Genomic DNA, 14,671 nt, shown 5'->3' with positions numbered 1-14,671 from the left:
GGTCACATAAGTTATTTCATAATAATTACTTGGTATTGAGTTAACTTAATGCAAGTCCATGCCATTTTATTTAAAAATGTTTAAAAATAAATAAATAAAAGCTAAGCCTGTTTCTGAATGTGTTGCATATTCAGACAGTGTTATGGCACAAAGTGGTTAAAACCACGATTCACTTTGTGTTAATTCAAGTGAATTGATCATTAAGTATCTACATTTCACGTAAAATTTTGTTGAATTTGTTGACAGTAGATTTAACCGACTAAAATGATGTTATAAAACTGGACTAATAATTTTTGGTGACTAAAACTAAATATTTGAGTGAAGAGACAAACACTAGAGGGCAGTGCATGGCTACAGACTGAAAGGTGTTCAGTGAGTTGATTGGTTTAGACTACAAGAGGAAGTGTGATGTCACACATCCTTAAAAAACAAAACACCTGTTTGTGATTGTCATGTAAAGGTTTCCTCAGATTAGGAAGATCAACAGTGAGTACATTAAACAGTCACTTCAACTGCACTGATAGTCCAGAAAACTCAACGATATGATCGTCGTCTTCTGCTTAATGTTCAACATGATTCACGTTTTAGGTCAAATCGCCTCTTGGTTTATTTAAAACCTTGTTTCATATTTCTATTCCTTTAATCATTCTGGATAAAGGAGTGTTTTTACACTTTACTTCCATCTCCGCTCATGAGACGTCACATTGTTCCAACAGGCTCTTCCCTCAGCGATCGGGTCCGTCAGACTCCGGCTGAGATGTTCCACGAGCCCGGAGAAAACGCCACCATCAGCTGCACACACGGAATCGACAACTACGATGTAATCCTCTGGTACAAACACTCAACGAGCCGCCAGATGCAGCTCCTGGGATACAACGATGTCGTTAACGGATACCCAGAGCCGGGAGCCAAGGTGAAAATCAGTGGCAGCGCAAGCAAAGACAAGAACAGCACTCTGACGTTGGAGCGTCTGAGCATGAGCAGCAGCGCCGTTTATTTCTGCGCCGCTAGATACCACAGTGCTTCACGTCGACGCTCCCCAGCACAAAAACCTCGAGTTGAATCTTTTTGATGTCATATCTGTTTTTGGAGCCGTGTTGCTTCCTTTCATGAGGCGGCGGTGTATCGTCACAGACGGCCTCAGTGCTGAGGAGAAACTGAAGCTCCTCCTCCTTCATGATGATTTGATAAAAGGAACATCTGATAAAACACTAATAATCAGTCCACTCGGATACACTGGCAGCACCTTTCTGCCTCTTTAACAGAGGGAGGCTGTTCTTGGTTGGAGCATTTATTCGGTTCTGTTTCCAGGCGACGCTACAATCGGTCCAGGTTCTTCTGGCCGGCAGGTCCGGCAGACTCCAGCTGAGATCAGCCGTCTGAAATTATTGAACGTTCTGGCCAGTCTGTTATCATCTGTACATGAACTGTAACAGTCTCATTGTTGTATAATATTTTACCAGTTCCAGTGTAATCAGTGTTCATGTTCTTCACAGGATCTTCTCTCAGTGATCAGGTTCATCAGACTCCGTTCAACATTCTGGCAAAGCGAGGAGAAGCAGCCAGAATCAGCTGCTCTCATAACATCCAGAACTACAATGTAATCCTCTGGTACAAGAGACTAGAGGACAAACAGCTGCAGCTACTGGGGTATCGGTACAAAGACAACACAAACCCTGAACCTGGAACCGATGTGAAGCTGGAGATGGACGGGAGTGGAGATCAAGGAGAGACCTGCACTTTAACAATCAAAGAGCTGAGTGAGAAAAGCAGTGCAGTTTATTACTGTGCTGCTAGTTACCACAGTGCTGAATATCACTGCTGCTCTGTGCAAAAACCTCCCATCCTGCTGCACCTGTGTGAACTCTCCACTGCCAGTCATTTTATTAGAGTCTTTCTGCGTGGAGTTTGTGTTCCCAAAGTGGAAGAGTGGGTTCTCTCTGCAGCTTCCACCCACAGTCCAAAAACATCATTTAGGTCCACTGGTCTCTCTAAATTGTCTTTATGTGAGATTTATACTAGATGTGGGCAGATCGATCCAAAAATATCAACAATATCAATACCAAGTAGGTATCAGTATCGGATTGATTCTAATATAGTAAGAGCGATACTTCAGTTTTAGATTCCATCTTGAAATGCTATTTTAATATTGCACTATAGATTCTCATCTCTAACTAATAAAAAAATTGGCTTTGATTTGCTCTCAGATGATTTTTTTGCGCTGTGTTTAATGTTAATATGTTATTAAAGAATTCTGTACAGACCTAAAAAAACTTTGTATAAATTCTGTCCTTGGTTTACAAAAAAAGTATCAATATTTGTATCAGTATTGGCGATACTGACCCTTATTGACTTGGTATCAGATCGATGCAAAAATATAGATACCAAACCTCTCATTTCTATTTTTACAGTTGTTTATATTCAGCCCTCTGTTCTGCAATAGTAAAAAAAAAACTAAAATATACATTTGTGTGTTTAACAAGATTTATTTTGTAAAAGAATCAGAGGCATGTTAGCAAACATTAGGGCACATATAGCATCAGGAAGACCAAGGAAAACAGCAGAAAGTTCAGGGAGGAGGATGAGAAGTTTAAGAACATCCATCCATCCATTTTCTTACACCCTTGTCCCATAATGGGGTCAGGAGGGTTGCTGGTTCCTCTCCAGCCGCGTTCTGGGCGAGAGGCGGGTTCACCCTGGACAGGTCGCCAGTCTGTCGCAGGGCAACACAGAGACATACAAGACAAACAACAATTCACACACACACTCACACCTAGGGAGAATTTAGAGAGACCAATTAACCTGACAGTCATGTTTTTGGACTGTGGGAGGAAGCCAGAGAACCCGGAGAGAACCCACCATGCACAGGGAGAACATGCAAACTCCATGCAGAAAGACCCCGGGCCGGGAATCGAACCCAAGGCAACAGCTCTACCAACTGCGCCACTGTGCAGCCTAGTTTAAGAACATGTGGGTTATAAAACAACATCATCTAACAGAGTTCTGTTAGGTCCAAAAGTAAGGAGAGCATTTATCTAAGAACCAGCCAGGAGAACTATGGTAAGTTTGGGAGAGTTGCAGAGATCAAGTGGTCAGGTGAGAAAATCTGTTGTTAGGAAAACAATTAGTTATGCACTCCACAAATCTAGTTTTTATGGTACAACGGTAGGAAGAAAGCCACAAGAATATGAAACCCTTAGACAAGGACTTGAGACTGAGCAGAGGTCTGTCTTCCTGCAGGACAAGGGACTACAATACGGTGGTTGAACAATTATATTCAAAGATGGTCTCTATTTAGTTTGACTGAACTTGACTGAACCAAAAATGCTAGTTTGACATGAATACTACACTGAAGGACTCGAAATGCAACACTGTAGTGCTGAACCAGCTGTAGAGAGATGTGTGGGCGATTGGTTTCTGTGTTTAAAAGAGGAGGAGACAACATGATTCAACCCACTTTGAAAGTCTTGTTTTGTCTGAAAGGTTTTTCTTCCCGTTTCTAATGTTACGGAAGGCAACTGTTCTGACAGAAAATGATCATCTTCTTCAGCTTGGCCTTAGCTTTTGTTTCCGTTTCAGGTAACTTGCTTGAGAAAGAGTGAGCTCACCGTCTGAAGTATTTGAACAAAAAAAAAAAATCCTTCTTCCCCGTTTTTAAGTTCGATTTTAGCGAAATAATTGTTTTCAACAGGTTCTTCTCTCAGTGATCAAATCCACCAGACTCCTTCTGACAAGTTCTGCTACCGAGGAGATGAACCCCAAATCAGCTGCAGGCATGAAATTCAGGACTACAACGTAATCCGCTGGTACAAACAGTCGACGGACCACCAGATGCAGTACCTGGGGTACACGAACGTCAACGACGGCTACCCTGAGACAGGAGTGAACGTCAAAATAAACGGAGGAGCAACTAAAGGGAAAACCTGCAATTTAATAATAGAGGGAGTCGACATGAGCAGCAGCGGCGTTTATTTCTGTGCTGCTAGTCGACACAGTGCTGCATGTCTCTGCTGCTCAGTACAAAAACCTCCAAACAGCAGATTTCTTTCATCTGAGGCCAGCAGCTTACTGATCGTTACAGCTGCTTCATTACCTCTTGTTTGTAGGGTTATTTTGATCCCAGGTTTTTTGCTGTTTATGTTAGTTAGTGTGATTTTACATGGTTATCTTCGATATGGAAGTTCGGTTCATATTTCAGATAGATTCCTAGCCGTAAAGTTCACTCTGAAGTCATGGTGAGTTCCTCTTGAAGTGTTAAAAACTAAAGTAAACTAGCATGTTGTAAATAAATCACTGTAAAATAACAGCTGCCTGAGGTCTGATGAGGATAGATCGTTTTAATGTTTTGGTCTGATCACACCTAGACTGGCCCTGATAAGTTCTAATTTCCTGAAAGTAATCTCAAAGTCACTTTCCGGAACTTGGAGTTAATCAGCAAGCTAGCTAGTTAGCTGGTTGGTTAGTTAGTTAGCTAACTCGCTAACAGATATTCAGCCCAAACTGATAAAATGCGCAAAATATTTTATAAGAGTGCATAGCCTTGATTTATTAATTTGTTGGAGCAATTTGTTGATTTAATTTGAATGTTCTGTCTTTAAAATGAATGTTAGCTGGATTTAACAATAACAGTCCACATCTATACAGTTGTGGGGATTTTTTTAATTTTTAAAACAATCCTTTTCAGGTGAACTTTGTTTTGTTTTGTTTTTTTCTGTTTAATTCAAATCAGAACTCTGGTTTGGACATTTGAAAAGTGAATGATTTTTTAATTGTGTGAAGTTGATTTATGTGGATTTCGACATAAATACGTCGCACACAGTGATGCTGGAAAATAATTTCTCTACATTTTCAGTGCCAGGACATGACGCTGTTGAATCATGTTGAACAGAAGGACAGACGGTCCATGTTCTTACCGTCAGTAGGTGGCAGCACAGCCTCACTGTTTCAGCGCTGAGTGGATGCTGGGATTCCAGTAACATTCAGAAGGAGAGCAGCATTTGAACACAGCCCACTTTGAAACTTTCCCAGCTCAACCGCTTTCCTCAGAGTCAGAGAGTGATGTTTGAGTACACACTCATGAACTGCCGTGAGATTTGCTCTGACAATGATCCTCCTACTTTATATTAGCTGTTGCTTACTTTCCCTTCCAGGTAAAATATGTTTTCTGTAATTTTGCAGCATATCTGAAAAACATGTTGCCTTATTGAAGGTTTTCTCGCTCCGACACACACAAAACGTAACTTTCTCCACCGTTTTTCCTTTTTCCAGGTTCTTCGCTCGGCGACCGAGTCGTTCAGCTTCCGGCAAACATCCTTAGAAACTCTGGAGAAGCTTCTGTGATAACATGTTCACATCAAGTTCCCAACTATGATAAGATCCTCTGGTATAAACAAACCGAGGACCACCAGATGCAGTACCTGGGGTACATGAACGTGAACGACGGCTATCCGGAAACTGGAGTGAAAGCGAAGATAGACGGAGGAGCAACTGAAGGGAAAACCTGCAGCTTAACGATGGAGGGAGTCGACATGAGCAGCAGCGGCGTTTATTTCTGTGCTGCTAGTCGGCACAGTGCTGCATGTCTCTGCTGCTCAGCACAAAAACCTCCAAAACAGCAGATTTCCTTCATCTGAGGCCAGCAGCTGTAAGATCACTGCACCTGCAACTCTTTAGACTACACATAAATATATATATTCCAATTTTTAGTACATTAGACAAAACAGTAGAAATCAAATTAATCAACTTTTCTACTTTTATGTGTTTTTAAATTCTTACATACCTGCTTGCTTTTACCCCAAATTACTTGAGATAAAGATTGAATTACAGACTCAACTCTCGGACCAGGAGTCTGGAATCTGGTTTTGTGAATTGATTCTGATTCTGGTTTGATGTTGAAAGTCAAATCACCATCAAAGTGGTGAGACATGAGGGAGAAGGTAAACAGACTGATTAAAAACTAATCACTAAGTTTATTGTGAAAATCATTTCATTGAAACGCTCAGAAACACATAATGTGCCGGTTTCTGATGCACAATATCCTCCTTAATGTTTCCTCCTCTTCATTTACCTCTAACCAACTTTATTTTGATTTTTAACCCTAATTTTGTTTTTTAAAGCAAACCTTTTTCAGATAGGTGTGCAAGTATAATTTTGTCCACAAGGGGGCAGTGTTTCTCAACCAGTGCTGCTCTAAGGACAATCACATTGCAGGAAACAGGTGAGAGTTTGACTCAATAAATAATGAAACTCATCAGAAAACAGAATCACAAAGAAAATGAAGTGATTTTCATCATTTGCAAACATGAATCTATTTTACAAAACGACATTAAATAACTAACAAGCATATGTCAGCGTTTAACATTAAGACGGTTACAGTTCCACCTAAAATGAGCGGCAGAATATTTGATTTATTGTTTTTCTTTTATAAGCCAGTTTCACAAAGAACTTGATCAATATTTTTATACAGTGCAAGAACTTTTACAGAGATTATTTATGGCAAACGCCACATGATGGATGGAAAAGCACAAAAGCGTTATCAAATAGAAAACTTAACTGAATTAATCTTTCAATATTTTCTGCTTGTTTAAAGATTTTTATTTGACTATTTCAGAGTTTATAGAGAGTCTTTTACCTCTCCGGTTGATCTAACGCTGATCAGCTCGGATGTCGTCTCAGTTTTATAGATTCGGCAGAAGACGAGGCGAATCGACCACGCCCACTTTCCTGGCTTCACATGCAGTGAGGAAAACAGAAGCAGAGCCATTTTAAAGTGAGATAAGATGACGCTGTTCATTCTCTGCTGGATAACCTCAAACATCTTACTAGTTTCAGGTAAAAATGATATGAAGAGTCGATTAAAACAATGCATTTTCCTTCTAAGGTTATGATGCTAGCTTCTTTTGTTAGTTTTGTTTCTTTAGATTCCCTTCCAGAGTTAAAATTGGGCTCATCAGAATGACATTTGTTGTCTTTTCCTTCAGGTTCCTCCCAGAGCGACCAGGTCGTCCAGACTCCAGCTGAGATGTTCCATAAAACCAGAGAAACAGCCAGAATCAGCTGTTCTCACAGCATCCAGACCTACAACCAGATCCTCTGGTACAAGCAGACCGGGCAGCAGATGCAGCTGCTGGGATACACGACAGGAACCAGTCCGCTTCCAGAGAAGGGACTGAACGTGGAGATGGCGGGGAGCGCGAACGCAAACCAGAACTGCACTTTAATAATCAAAGAGCTGAACGTGAGCAGCAGTGCTGTTTACTTCTGTGCTGCTAGTCAGCACAGTGCTGCGGTTCACTGCTGCTCAGTGCAAAAACCCAACGTCGGTGTTTCTGTAATCAGTAATCAGCTCACCTCATCCTCTTCCACTCATATTACTAACTGCATTCATGTCTAACCCAGACAGTACTCCCAATCATATCCTTACCTTAAGGATATGATCTAAATCTTACTGAAAAAGAACTGAAGTAAAAAAAAAAAATTAAAAAGTAAAGATCATCTTCCACAAACGTCCTCTCTTTGTTGGTAGTCTGCTATATGAAGAATATTCAAACACAGAAAAAGAGAAAGAGAGAGAGAGAGACATAGAGAGAGTGAAGAAAGAGAAAGAGACATAGAGAGAGTGAAGAAAGAGAAAGAGAGAGAGAGTCCTGGAAGAGAAGGAAGTACTTTCACTGTTTTCTTCCTGTGGGAGTTTCTACAGACTCTCATACTGAACAGAGCTGCATATGATGGGTGTAGAAACACAACATCATCTGCATATAAGAGAACCTCCAATGAAATCAATCATCATTGTGAGATAAAACACCAAATTACAGTTTTTCTAAGTTTAAGAAAAAACAATGATCATCATCTTCTGCTTAATGACCAATGTTGTTCCAGCTTTGGGTAAGACTGTCGACTTTGTTCATATAAAAAGGTGTTTCTATGCATTTTACCACAGCTAAAGACCACGCTGAGCTACTTTGTAGAAATGGGGTCTTTAAAGGAAATTGTTTACATGACTTAACAGTAACATTCCATGTTCGACCCGTTTCAACAGGAGCTTCTCTCAGCGATCTGGTCCATCAGACTCCGGCTGACATGTTCCTCAAACCCGGCCAGGCCGCCGTCATCAACTGTTCACACGGTATTGACGGCTACGACCGGATCCTCTGGTACAAACACTCAGACAGCAACCCGATGCAGTTCCTGGGATACATGAACGTAATGTTTGGAACTCCAGAGCCGGGAGTCAACGTGAAAATCAATGGCAGCGCAAACAGAGACGAGCTCTGCACTCTGGAGGATCTGAGCGCGAGCAGCAGCGCCGTTTACTTCTGCGCCGCTAGATACCACAGTGCTTCACGTTGACGCTCCCCAGCACTAAAACCTCGAGCTTAATCTTTTTATTGCCATATCGTCCTGCAGCTGTGCTGCTTCCTTTCATGTGTCGTCACAAACTGCCTCAGCGGGGAGGAGAAACTGGAGCTCCTCCTTCATGAAGATGGTTTGATAAAAACAGGCAGTCACTCCAAACTCGGTAGAGTTCAAGCAGAGGAACCGTAAAACAATAAAGAAATGTTGATCGCTGTCTTCCTGAGCGTTTATTTCAACTGGATTCTGCTCCCAGGTGATTTTAAGATTTTAACATCTACACGTCTGTCCACTCAGTTGATTCCAACAGGGTGTTACAGTGTCATTTTTCTTCTTTTTCAACTTTTTCCAGGCTCTTCTGGGAGTCAGCAGGTGTTTCAGACTCCTACCAGCGTCTTCAGTAGATCAGGTGGGACGGCCAACATCAACTGTTCACACAATGTTCAAAACTACAACCAGATCCTCTGGTACAAGCAACAAGCCAGTGGACTGCTCCTCCTGGGATACGTCTACTACAAGGACGCCTACACAGAGAAAGGGCTGGACGTAAAGATGACCGGGAGCGCAGATAAAGATCAGCAGTGCATGTTGACAGTAGAAAGGCTCGACTCTAACGGCAGCGGGGTTTACTTCTGCGCTGCCAGTCGCCACAGTAACACAACCCACCGATCTGTCAGTACAAAAACCTCTCAACCAGGTTTAAATGTGCGACTCCAGACTCAAAGCCACAGAAACCCAGAATAACTGTAACTTGGTGTTTCGTCTCACATTGACAAATTATTTCCCTGGAGGTTCTCTGGTGGCTTTAAGATGTTTTTCAGAGAAAATAAGTAAATATATTATGTTCTGGTTGAGGCAGTTCAATTACAAGTATACATTTAGTCCTACAGATTTGTCTGTTCTAGAAACAATAAGACAACCTGAACAGTTGTGCAGTGATCTTCCTGAGTCTCAGAAATAAATTGCCTTATTATAAATAAAATGCTTCTGTTCATTTCTAAATTACTGACTGGCGTAGCGCCAAAATACATTAAAGACATGTTGTCATCGTATCAACCTTCCAGACCTCTCAGGTCTTCTGGTTCCGGTTCTGCTCTGCATCCTAACCAGAACCAAACATTCAGCTTCTATGCGCCACAAATCTGGAGCAAATTGCCAGAAAACTGCAAAACAGGAAAAAGAAAAGAAAACACTGAGTTCCTTTAAACCTTTAACGGCTTTAACTCACCGGTTTATAGTTGCTTTTGAGTCGTGATAAATGGAACTTTGGCCAATAGATATTTGATCTATATTTTCTTGATTTATATGATGACATTCGACCAAATGAAACATTTATTGCTCGTTTAAAAAATGGTGACTGTCATGGTGTAAAGGACTTGAACTGCCTTTTAGCTAATATGCGAAATACATATAACCTTGACTTGACTTGTTGATTGGTGATTGGTTTCCTTATTTGACAGGGGGAGGAGCCACAGTAACTCCTCTCACTCCGTCTCAGACGGGAACCAAACTTCTAGGTTTGTTGTGACCCAGATGGTTTGAGCTGTTAGGATTAAACCAACAGAGAAAAGTAAAAATCATGATCGTCATCTTCTGCATCATCTGTCATGTTATGCTCGTTTCAGGTGACTGTATTTCTGCTTACAATCATTCTTATTCAACGTGTACATTTAGAGCTTTATCAATGAAAAAAAATAAATAAAACCAACAGGTTCTTCTCTCAGTGACCAAGTCCACCAGACTCCTTCTGAAACGTTCTGCAAAACCGGAGAAAACCCCCAAATCAGCTGCCGGCATGAAATTCAGGACTACACCCGGATCTTCTGGTACAAACAGTCGACGGACCACCAGATGCAGCTCCTGGGGTACATGAACGTCAACGACGGCTACCCAGAGACAGGAGTGAGTGTGAAGATAAACGGAGGAGCAACTAAAGGGAAAACCTGCAGCTTAACGATCGAGGGAGTCGACACGAGCAGCAGCGGCGTTTACTTCTGTGCTGCTAGTCGGCACAGTGCTGCATGTCTCTGCTGCTCAGTACAAAAACCTCCAAACAGCAGATTTCCTTCATCTGAGGCCAGCAGCTTACTGATCGTTACAGCTGCTTCATTACCTCCAGCTAACACTGTCCTGCATTTCTAAAGCAGACAGGTGTTAAATTAACTATCACTAGGATAGATAATAGCTTAGATCTAAATCCAGTTTTGAAAGACTTAAAGGTTTTCTGTCACTCTATCCGATCTGACTGAGTTCAAGGTATTTTTGCAAAGTTGATCAGGAAAAGATTTCAGTCTCCAAATCTTTAAAGCTAATGAAGGGCAGAGGTATGTAGAGGAGCAAAAACAAATGTACTCAAGTAAGAGTAGCACTACTTCAACATAATTTTAACCAAGTAAAAGTGAAAAGTTGCAAGAAATTCAAGTAAGAGTTTAGAGAAAAGAGTGTTTGGTGAAAAGGCGACTAGCACTGAGTAACAGATCAAAGCATATGATTTGATATCTGAAAATTGCATCCTCAAGTATAAAGCTATGGGAAAGTTTTGGTGTTTTAATGATCAAAATGTAAATAATTCACTGCAAAATAATCAGGTAAAAGAAACATTTTATTATATGAATTTATTTGAATATTAAACCATCAGAAACTATCGGTGTGTGTCTGATCAACTTTTGGTTAAGACAAGTTTGTTCTTCGTTCAGTGAAGTCGATCACAGTTTGTAGAGGATCCAGAAATGTTATTAGCATCCTGGAGTCAATAAATAGTTACCAAGCAGAACATGGGAGCCCAGTCTGTTTTATGAGTGAAGTATCTGCGCTACTATTATATTATTATATAAAATCCCAATTAAAAACATTGCATTTTTGTTGCTGTAATTTGAAAAAAAAGTGAAAAAGTTCACTGGACATAAATCATTTTGTGAGAAGTTTGTTTTGCAAACATATACCTTTAATTTGAAATTTTACAGAACTGATGTAGGTTTAATCTGTGTGGTTTCACATCCTACCATTAGGTGGCAGCATACTCTATTTTAAGGCAGTACTGCAGATTCAGTGTTAAGAAGAACAACTTGCCTCCTCTGGACTTGGATGCTCTTAGGTTGATGTTGGAATTATTGTTACTGTATCGACTTGACCAATTACAATACAATGATTCTTTTCTTTTATATCTGCTTCGATTGTTTCCTCCTGTCAGGTAGAATAGCTTAAAAATTTTGCTACAGATATTTTAAACACTGTGCCATAACATGCAAAGACATTTCAGCATAAGGTTTCCGTCTATCTGTCTGGTTTTGTTCTCCTTTCCCAGGTTCATCTCTCAGTGACCAGGTCTTCCAGGTCCCTGATCACATCCTTGGAAAGCCGGGGGAATCCGCCACCATACGATGCTCACACGCTATTCCGGACTACGACCGGGTCCTCTGGTACAAACAGTCCACCCAGCTCCAGTTCCTGGGACACACGTTCAAAAACATGGATAATCCCGAAGCCGGGCTGGGTGTGAAGCTGGGTGGGAACGCGGAAAAAGACCAGAACTGCACATTAACGCTGGAAGTTCTCGACCCAAACAGCAGCGGGGTTTACTTCTGTGCCGCTCGCTACCACAGTGCTCCAACTTACTGCTCCTCAGTACAAAAACCTCCCCTTTGTTTCTATTATTATTATTATTATGGCTCACACAACTCAATCTGATGAAATGTCTCTCTCTCTCTCTCTCTAAAAGGGGAGGATCTTCTTGAAGCAACACAGTATTTAACCTCCCTCAGAAATTCAGTGCAACATTTTTAGACCACATCAATGGAGGCTAACAGATGTAATTCAAACATGATATCTCAAGTTATTATCATATTGCTACTCTTTTTTTCAAAGAAGCGAGATATTACTCCGACGCATCAGATTGGACTTCTACGTCTGTTGATTCAAACACTTAAAGAGTTCTTGAATGTCCTTCTGTCTCCTCACAGTTCACTGCCAGGACGTCGCCCAGGACCCAACAATCAGCTGGAGACATTTCCGCAGAAATGAAACGCAGCCACAAAAAAGATATCACTTATACCCAGATGTACTGGTACCGACAGCGACCAGGGGAGACCATGACCCTGGTTGTGTACACGGCGTACCGTGGGCAGCCAGACTACGGAGAAAACCCGCAGAGCAAATACGCAGCGGTCAAAGACACCATAGAGACCGGAGCTCTGACTGTGAAGGACCTGCAGCCTGATGACAGCGGCGTTTATTTCTGTGCCGTCAGCAAACACAGTGATGTGAGGAAACGCAACAGCTGAACAAAAACTGACAGCCAATAAAACAGAGTAAGTCAGAAACCCACGTCTGCACTGTTGTGACTCTCCAGCAGGTGGCAGTGAGGCTCAATAAATGAGCAGCCTGAACTATACAACAAGAAGCATTGAGACAACTTGCTTTTACAAACATACAAGCTCTCAATAGAAAGGGTTTCAGATGGATTTGAACCATCGTCTTCAGTTTTAAACAGCCTTAGCTACTCAGGAAAGGTTTGGGGAATGATTATGATCAGTTGGAACAGAAAGCTTAAACGTTTCCACTCTTGATTTATCCCATAGGTGCTCTACCACTGTAAGTTTCAGCACACGTTCATTTCTACTCACTGCTAACGTTTGGAGAAGAAATTTGCAACTCACAATATTTTTATCCTATTTTTACATGAAGACGGTTACTTTTACTGTTAAAGTTTATCAGAAGGTGAAGAAAAGACAGATGCTGTTGTTTTCTGTTCTTAGACTCATGACTTTACATTTTTCCACTGTTGGCATAAATCAACATGGCGACAAACAGTAGCTTACTTCTAGCCATTAACCTCATGTTTCTGTCTGCTTTACAAATATCATGTAAACATTTACAGTTTTATCATTGGAAAACGTGTGATACAAATCATATATGTTTCCATTTACTTTGTTCAAGAACTATCAGCATTAGGCTTTGAATTTAGACATTCCCTTCCCAGCTGAACTTTGATTGACTCCTTTGACTTGGTGATGCGGGACTCATCACTTCCGCTTCCTGTTGAGCTGTAGGCTGACTCCCCATCACTATAAGAACGTCGTTCATCATCACCTCTGAAACTCCACAAACCTTCATCAGCTTCACAGTCAACAGCTGTTCAGCAGGCTGTAGGAACTATCCAAACAAATGTTCATTTGAGCAAGGAAAATGAACCAGATCTTTATCTTGTCTTTCCTTGCAGGTAATTTATTATTATTTTTTTTACCCCAGAACAGCAAGGATTAAGGATTTGTTTCCCCAACAAGAATAATCAACATCTTCTCTCCCATTCCCAGGTCTCAGTTTGGGGCTTGAGGTCCATCAGTCCCACTCTGACCTCATCAAAACGACTGGTGACAAAGTTCACATTTTCTGCACCCACCAAAAAACCGACTACAGAGTGATGCTCTGGTACCGACGGTCCCCTGGAGACACGGCCATGAAGCTCATCGGATATTTGCACTACGACAAGCCGTCTATGGAAGACAAAGATGAAAAGGACTTTGGGATCTCTGGAAATCTGGGAGGGGATACGGCGAAGAACGGATCCCTGACGATCCAAACCGTGAAACAGAATCACACTGCCGTTTACTACTGTGCTGCAAGAGAAGCACACTGACAGAAATGCTCTCTGCACCTCAACAAAAACTGTGCTGTGTTTTTATACCATCGGTGGTTGTTGTAGAAAACTGACACCTGTTTGTGGTGGTAAAGATAACTCCTGAAAATGTATGAAAACAGAGGATTTAGAGTTACTTTTCAGAGAGAAGATGAAAACATTATTGCTTTAGAAAAGAATCGGCATTGTTTGCACAGGAATTAGGAGCTTTCCAACCACAATCACACGCTATATCTCAACTATCCCTTCAAAATAAACGGATAGTTTACACACCTGAATCCCTGCGTTCTCTAACTTTGATCATTATTCTCCATTAAAGTTTCTTAAATCATATCTCTGCCTCCGGTTCTTCCTGCATTTGGGTCCAACTCCAAGCCAACCTTGAGACCAGCACAGATTTATTATTTCAGATTTATTATATGTCCGGGGAAAAATAGTGTTTTATGTGTTTGTTTATCACATGACATAACAGCGACATGACATCCAGGTTTGTGCTTGTAAAGTGACAAAACGTGAAGAAATGCACAGCTTGTGAGTGAATTTGCTAAACATCATCTGTCAAAACAAAACAAGTCGATTCTTCTGAATTGCCCTTCGGACTGAGTGTGTGCAGTCCTGTGTGTCTCTGTAGAGGCATTTCCATTAACCTTATAATTGAGCAAATTGGAATTATGAAAATAAATA

General features: G+C 41.2%; 5 gene segments (V, D, J or C); all 5 read left to right on the top strand.

The window, feature by feature from the left end:
- Positions 1-509: 509 nt before the first annotated feature.
- Positions 510-1,321, top strand: LOC122846181. The segment is given in 2 exon segments: positions 510-588; positions 717-1,321. Coding segments are annotated over 2 exon segments (402 nt in total).
- Positions 1,322-4,288: 2,967 nt separating this feature from the next.
- Positions 4,289-5,660, top strand: LOC122846179. The segment is given in 2 exon segments: positions 4,289-5,150; positions 5,269-5,660. Coding segments are annotated over 2 exon segments (411 nt in total).
- A 923-nt stretch (positions 5,661-6,583) lies between these two features.
- On the top strand, positions 6,584-7,393 carry LOC122846170. The segment is given in 2 exon segments: positions 6,584-6,831; positions 6,981-7,393. Coding segments are annotated over 2 exon segments (465 nt in total).
- Positions 7,394-8,374: 981 nt separating this feature from the next.
- On the top strand, positions 8,375-9,425 carry LOC122846173. The segment is given in 2 exon segments: positions 8,375-8,608; positions 8,705-9,425. Coding segments are annotated over 2 exon segments (444 nt in total).
- A 4,033-nt stretch (positions 9,426-13,458) lies between these two features.
- LOC122846184 lies at positions 13,459-14,081 on the top strand. The segment is given in 2 exon segments: positions 13,459-13,570; positions 13,665-14,081. Coding segments are annotated over 2 exon segments (357 nt in total).
- The last annotated feature ends 590 nt before the right edge of the window (positions 14,082-14,671 follow it).

This window comes from Gambusia affinis, linkage group LG16, assembly GCF_019740435.1.
Source record: "Gambusia affinis linkage group LG16, SWU_Gaff_1.0, whole genome shotgun sequence".
NCBI classification, from domain to species: domain Eukaryota; kingdom Metazoa; phylum Chordata; class Actinopteri; order Cyprinodontiformes; family Poeciliidae; genus Gambusia; species Gambusia affinis.
The sequence above is the reverse complement of the archived record's forward strand: the minus strand, read 5'-3'. Positions and strand labels throughout refer to the sequence as shown.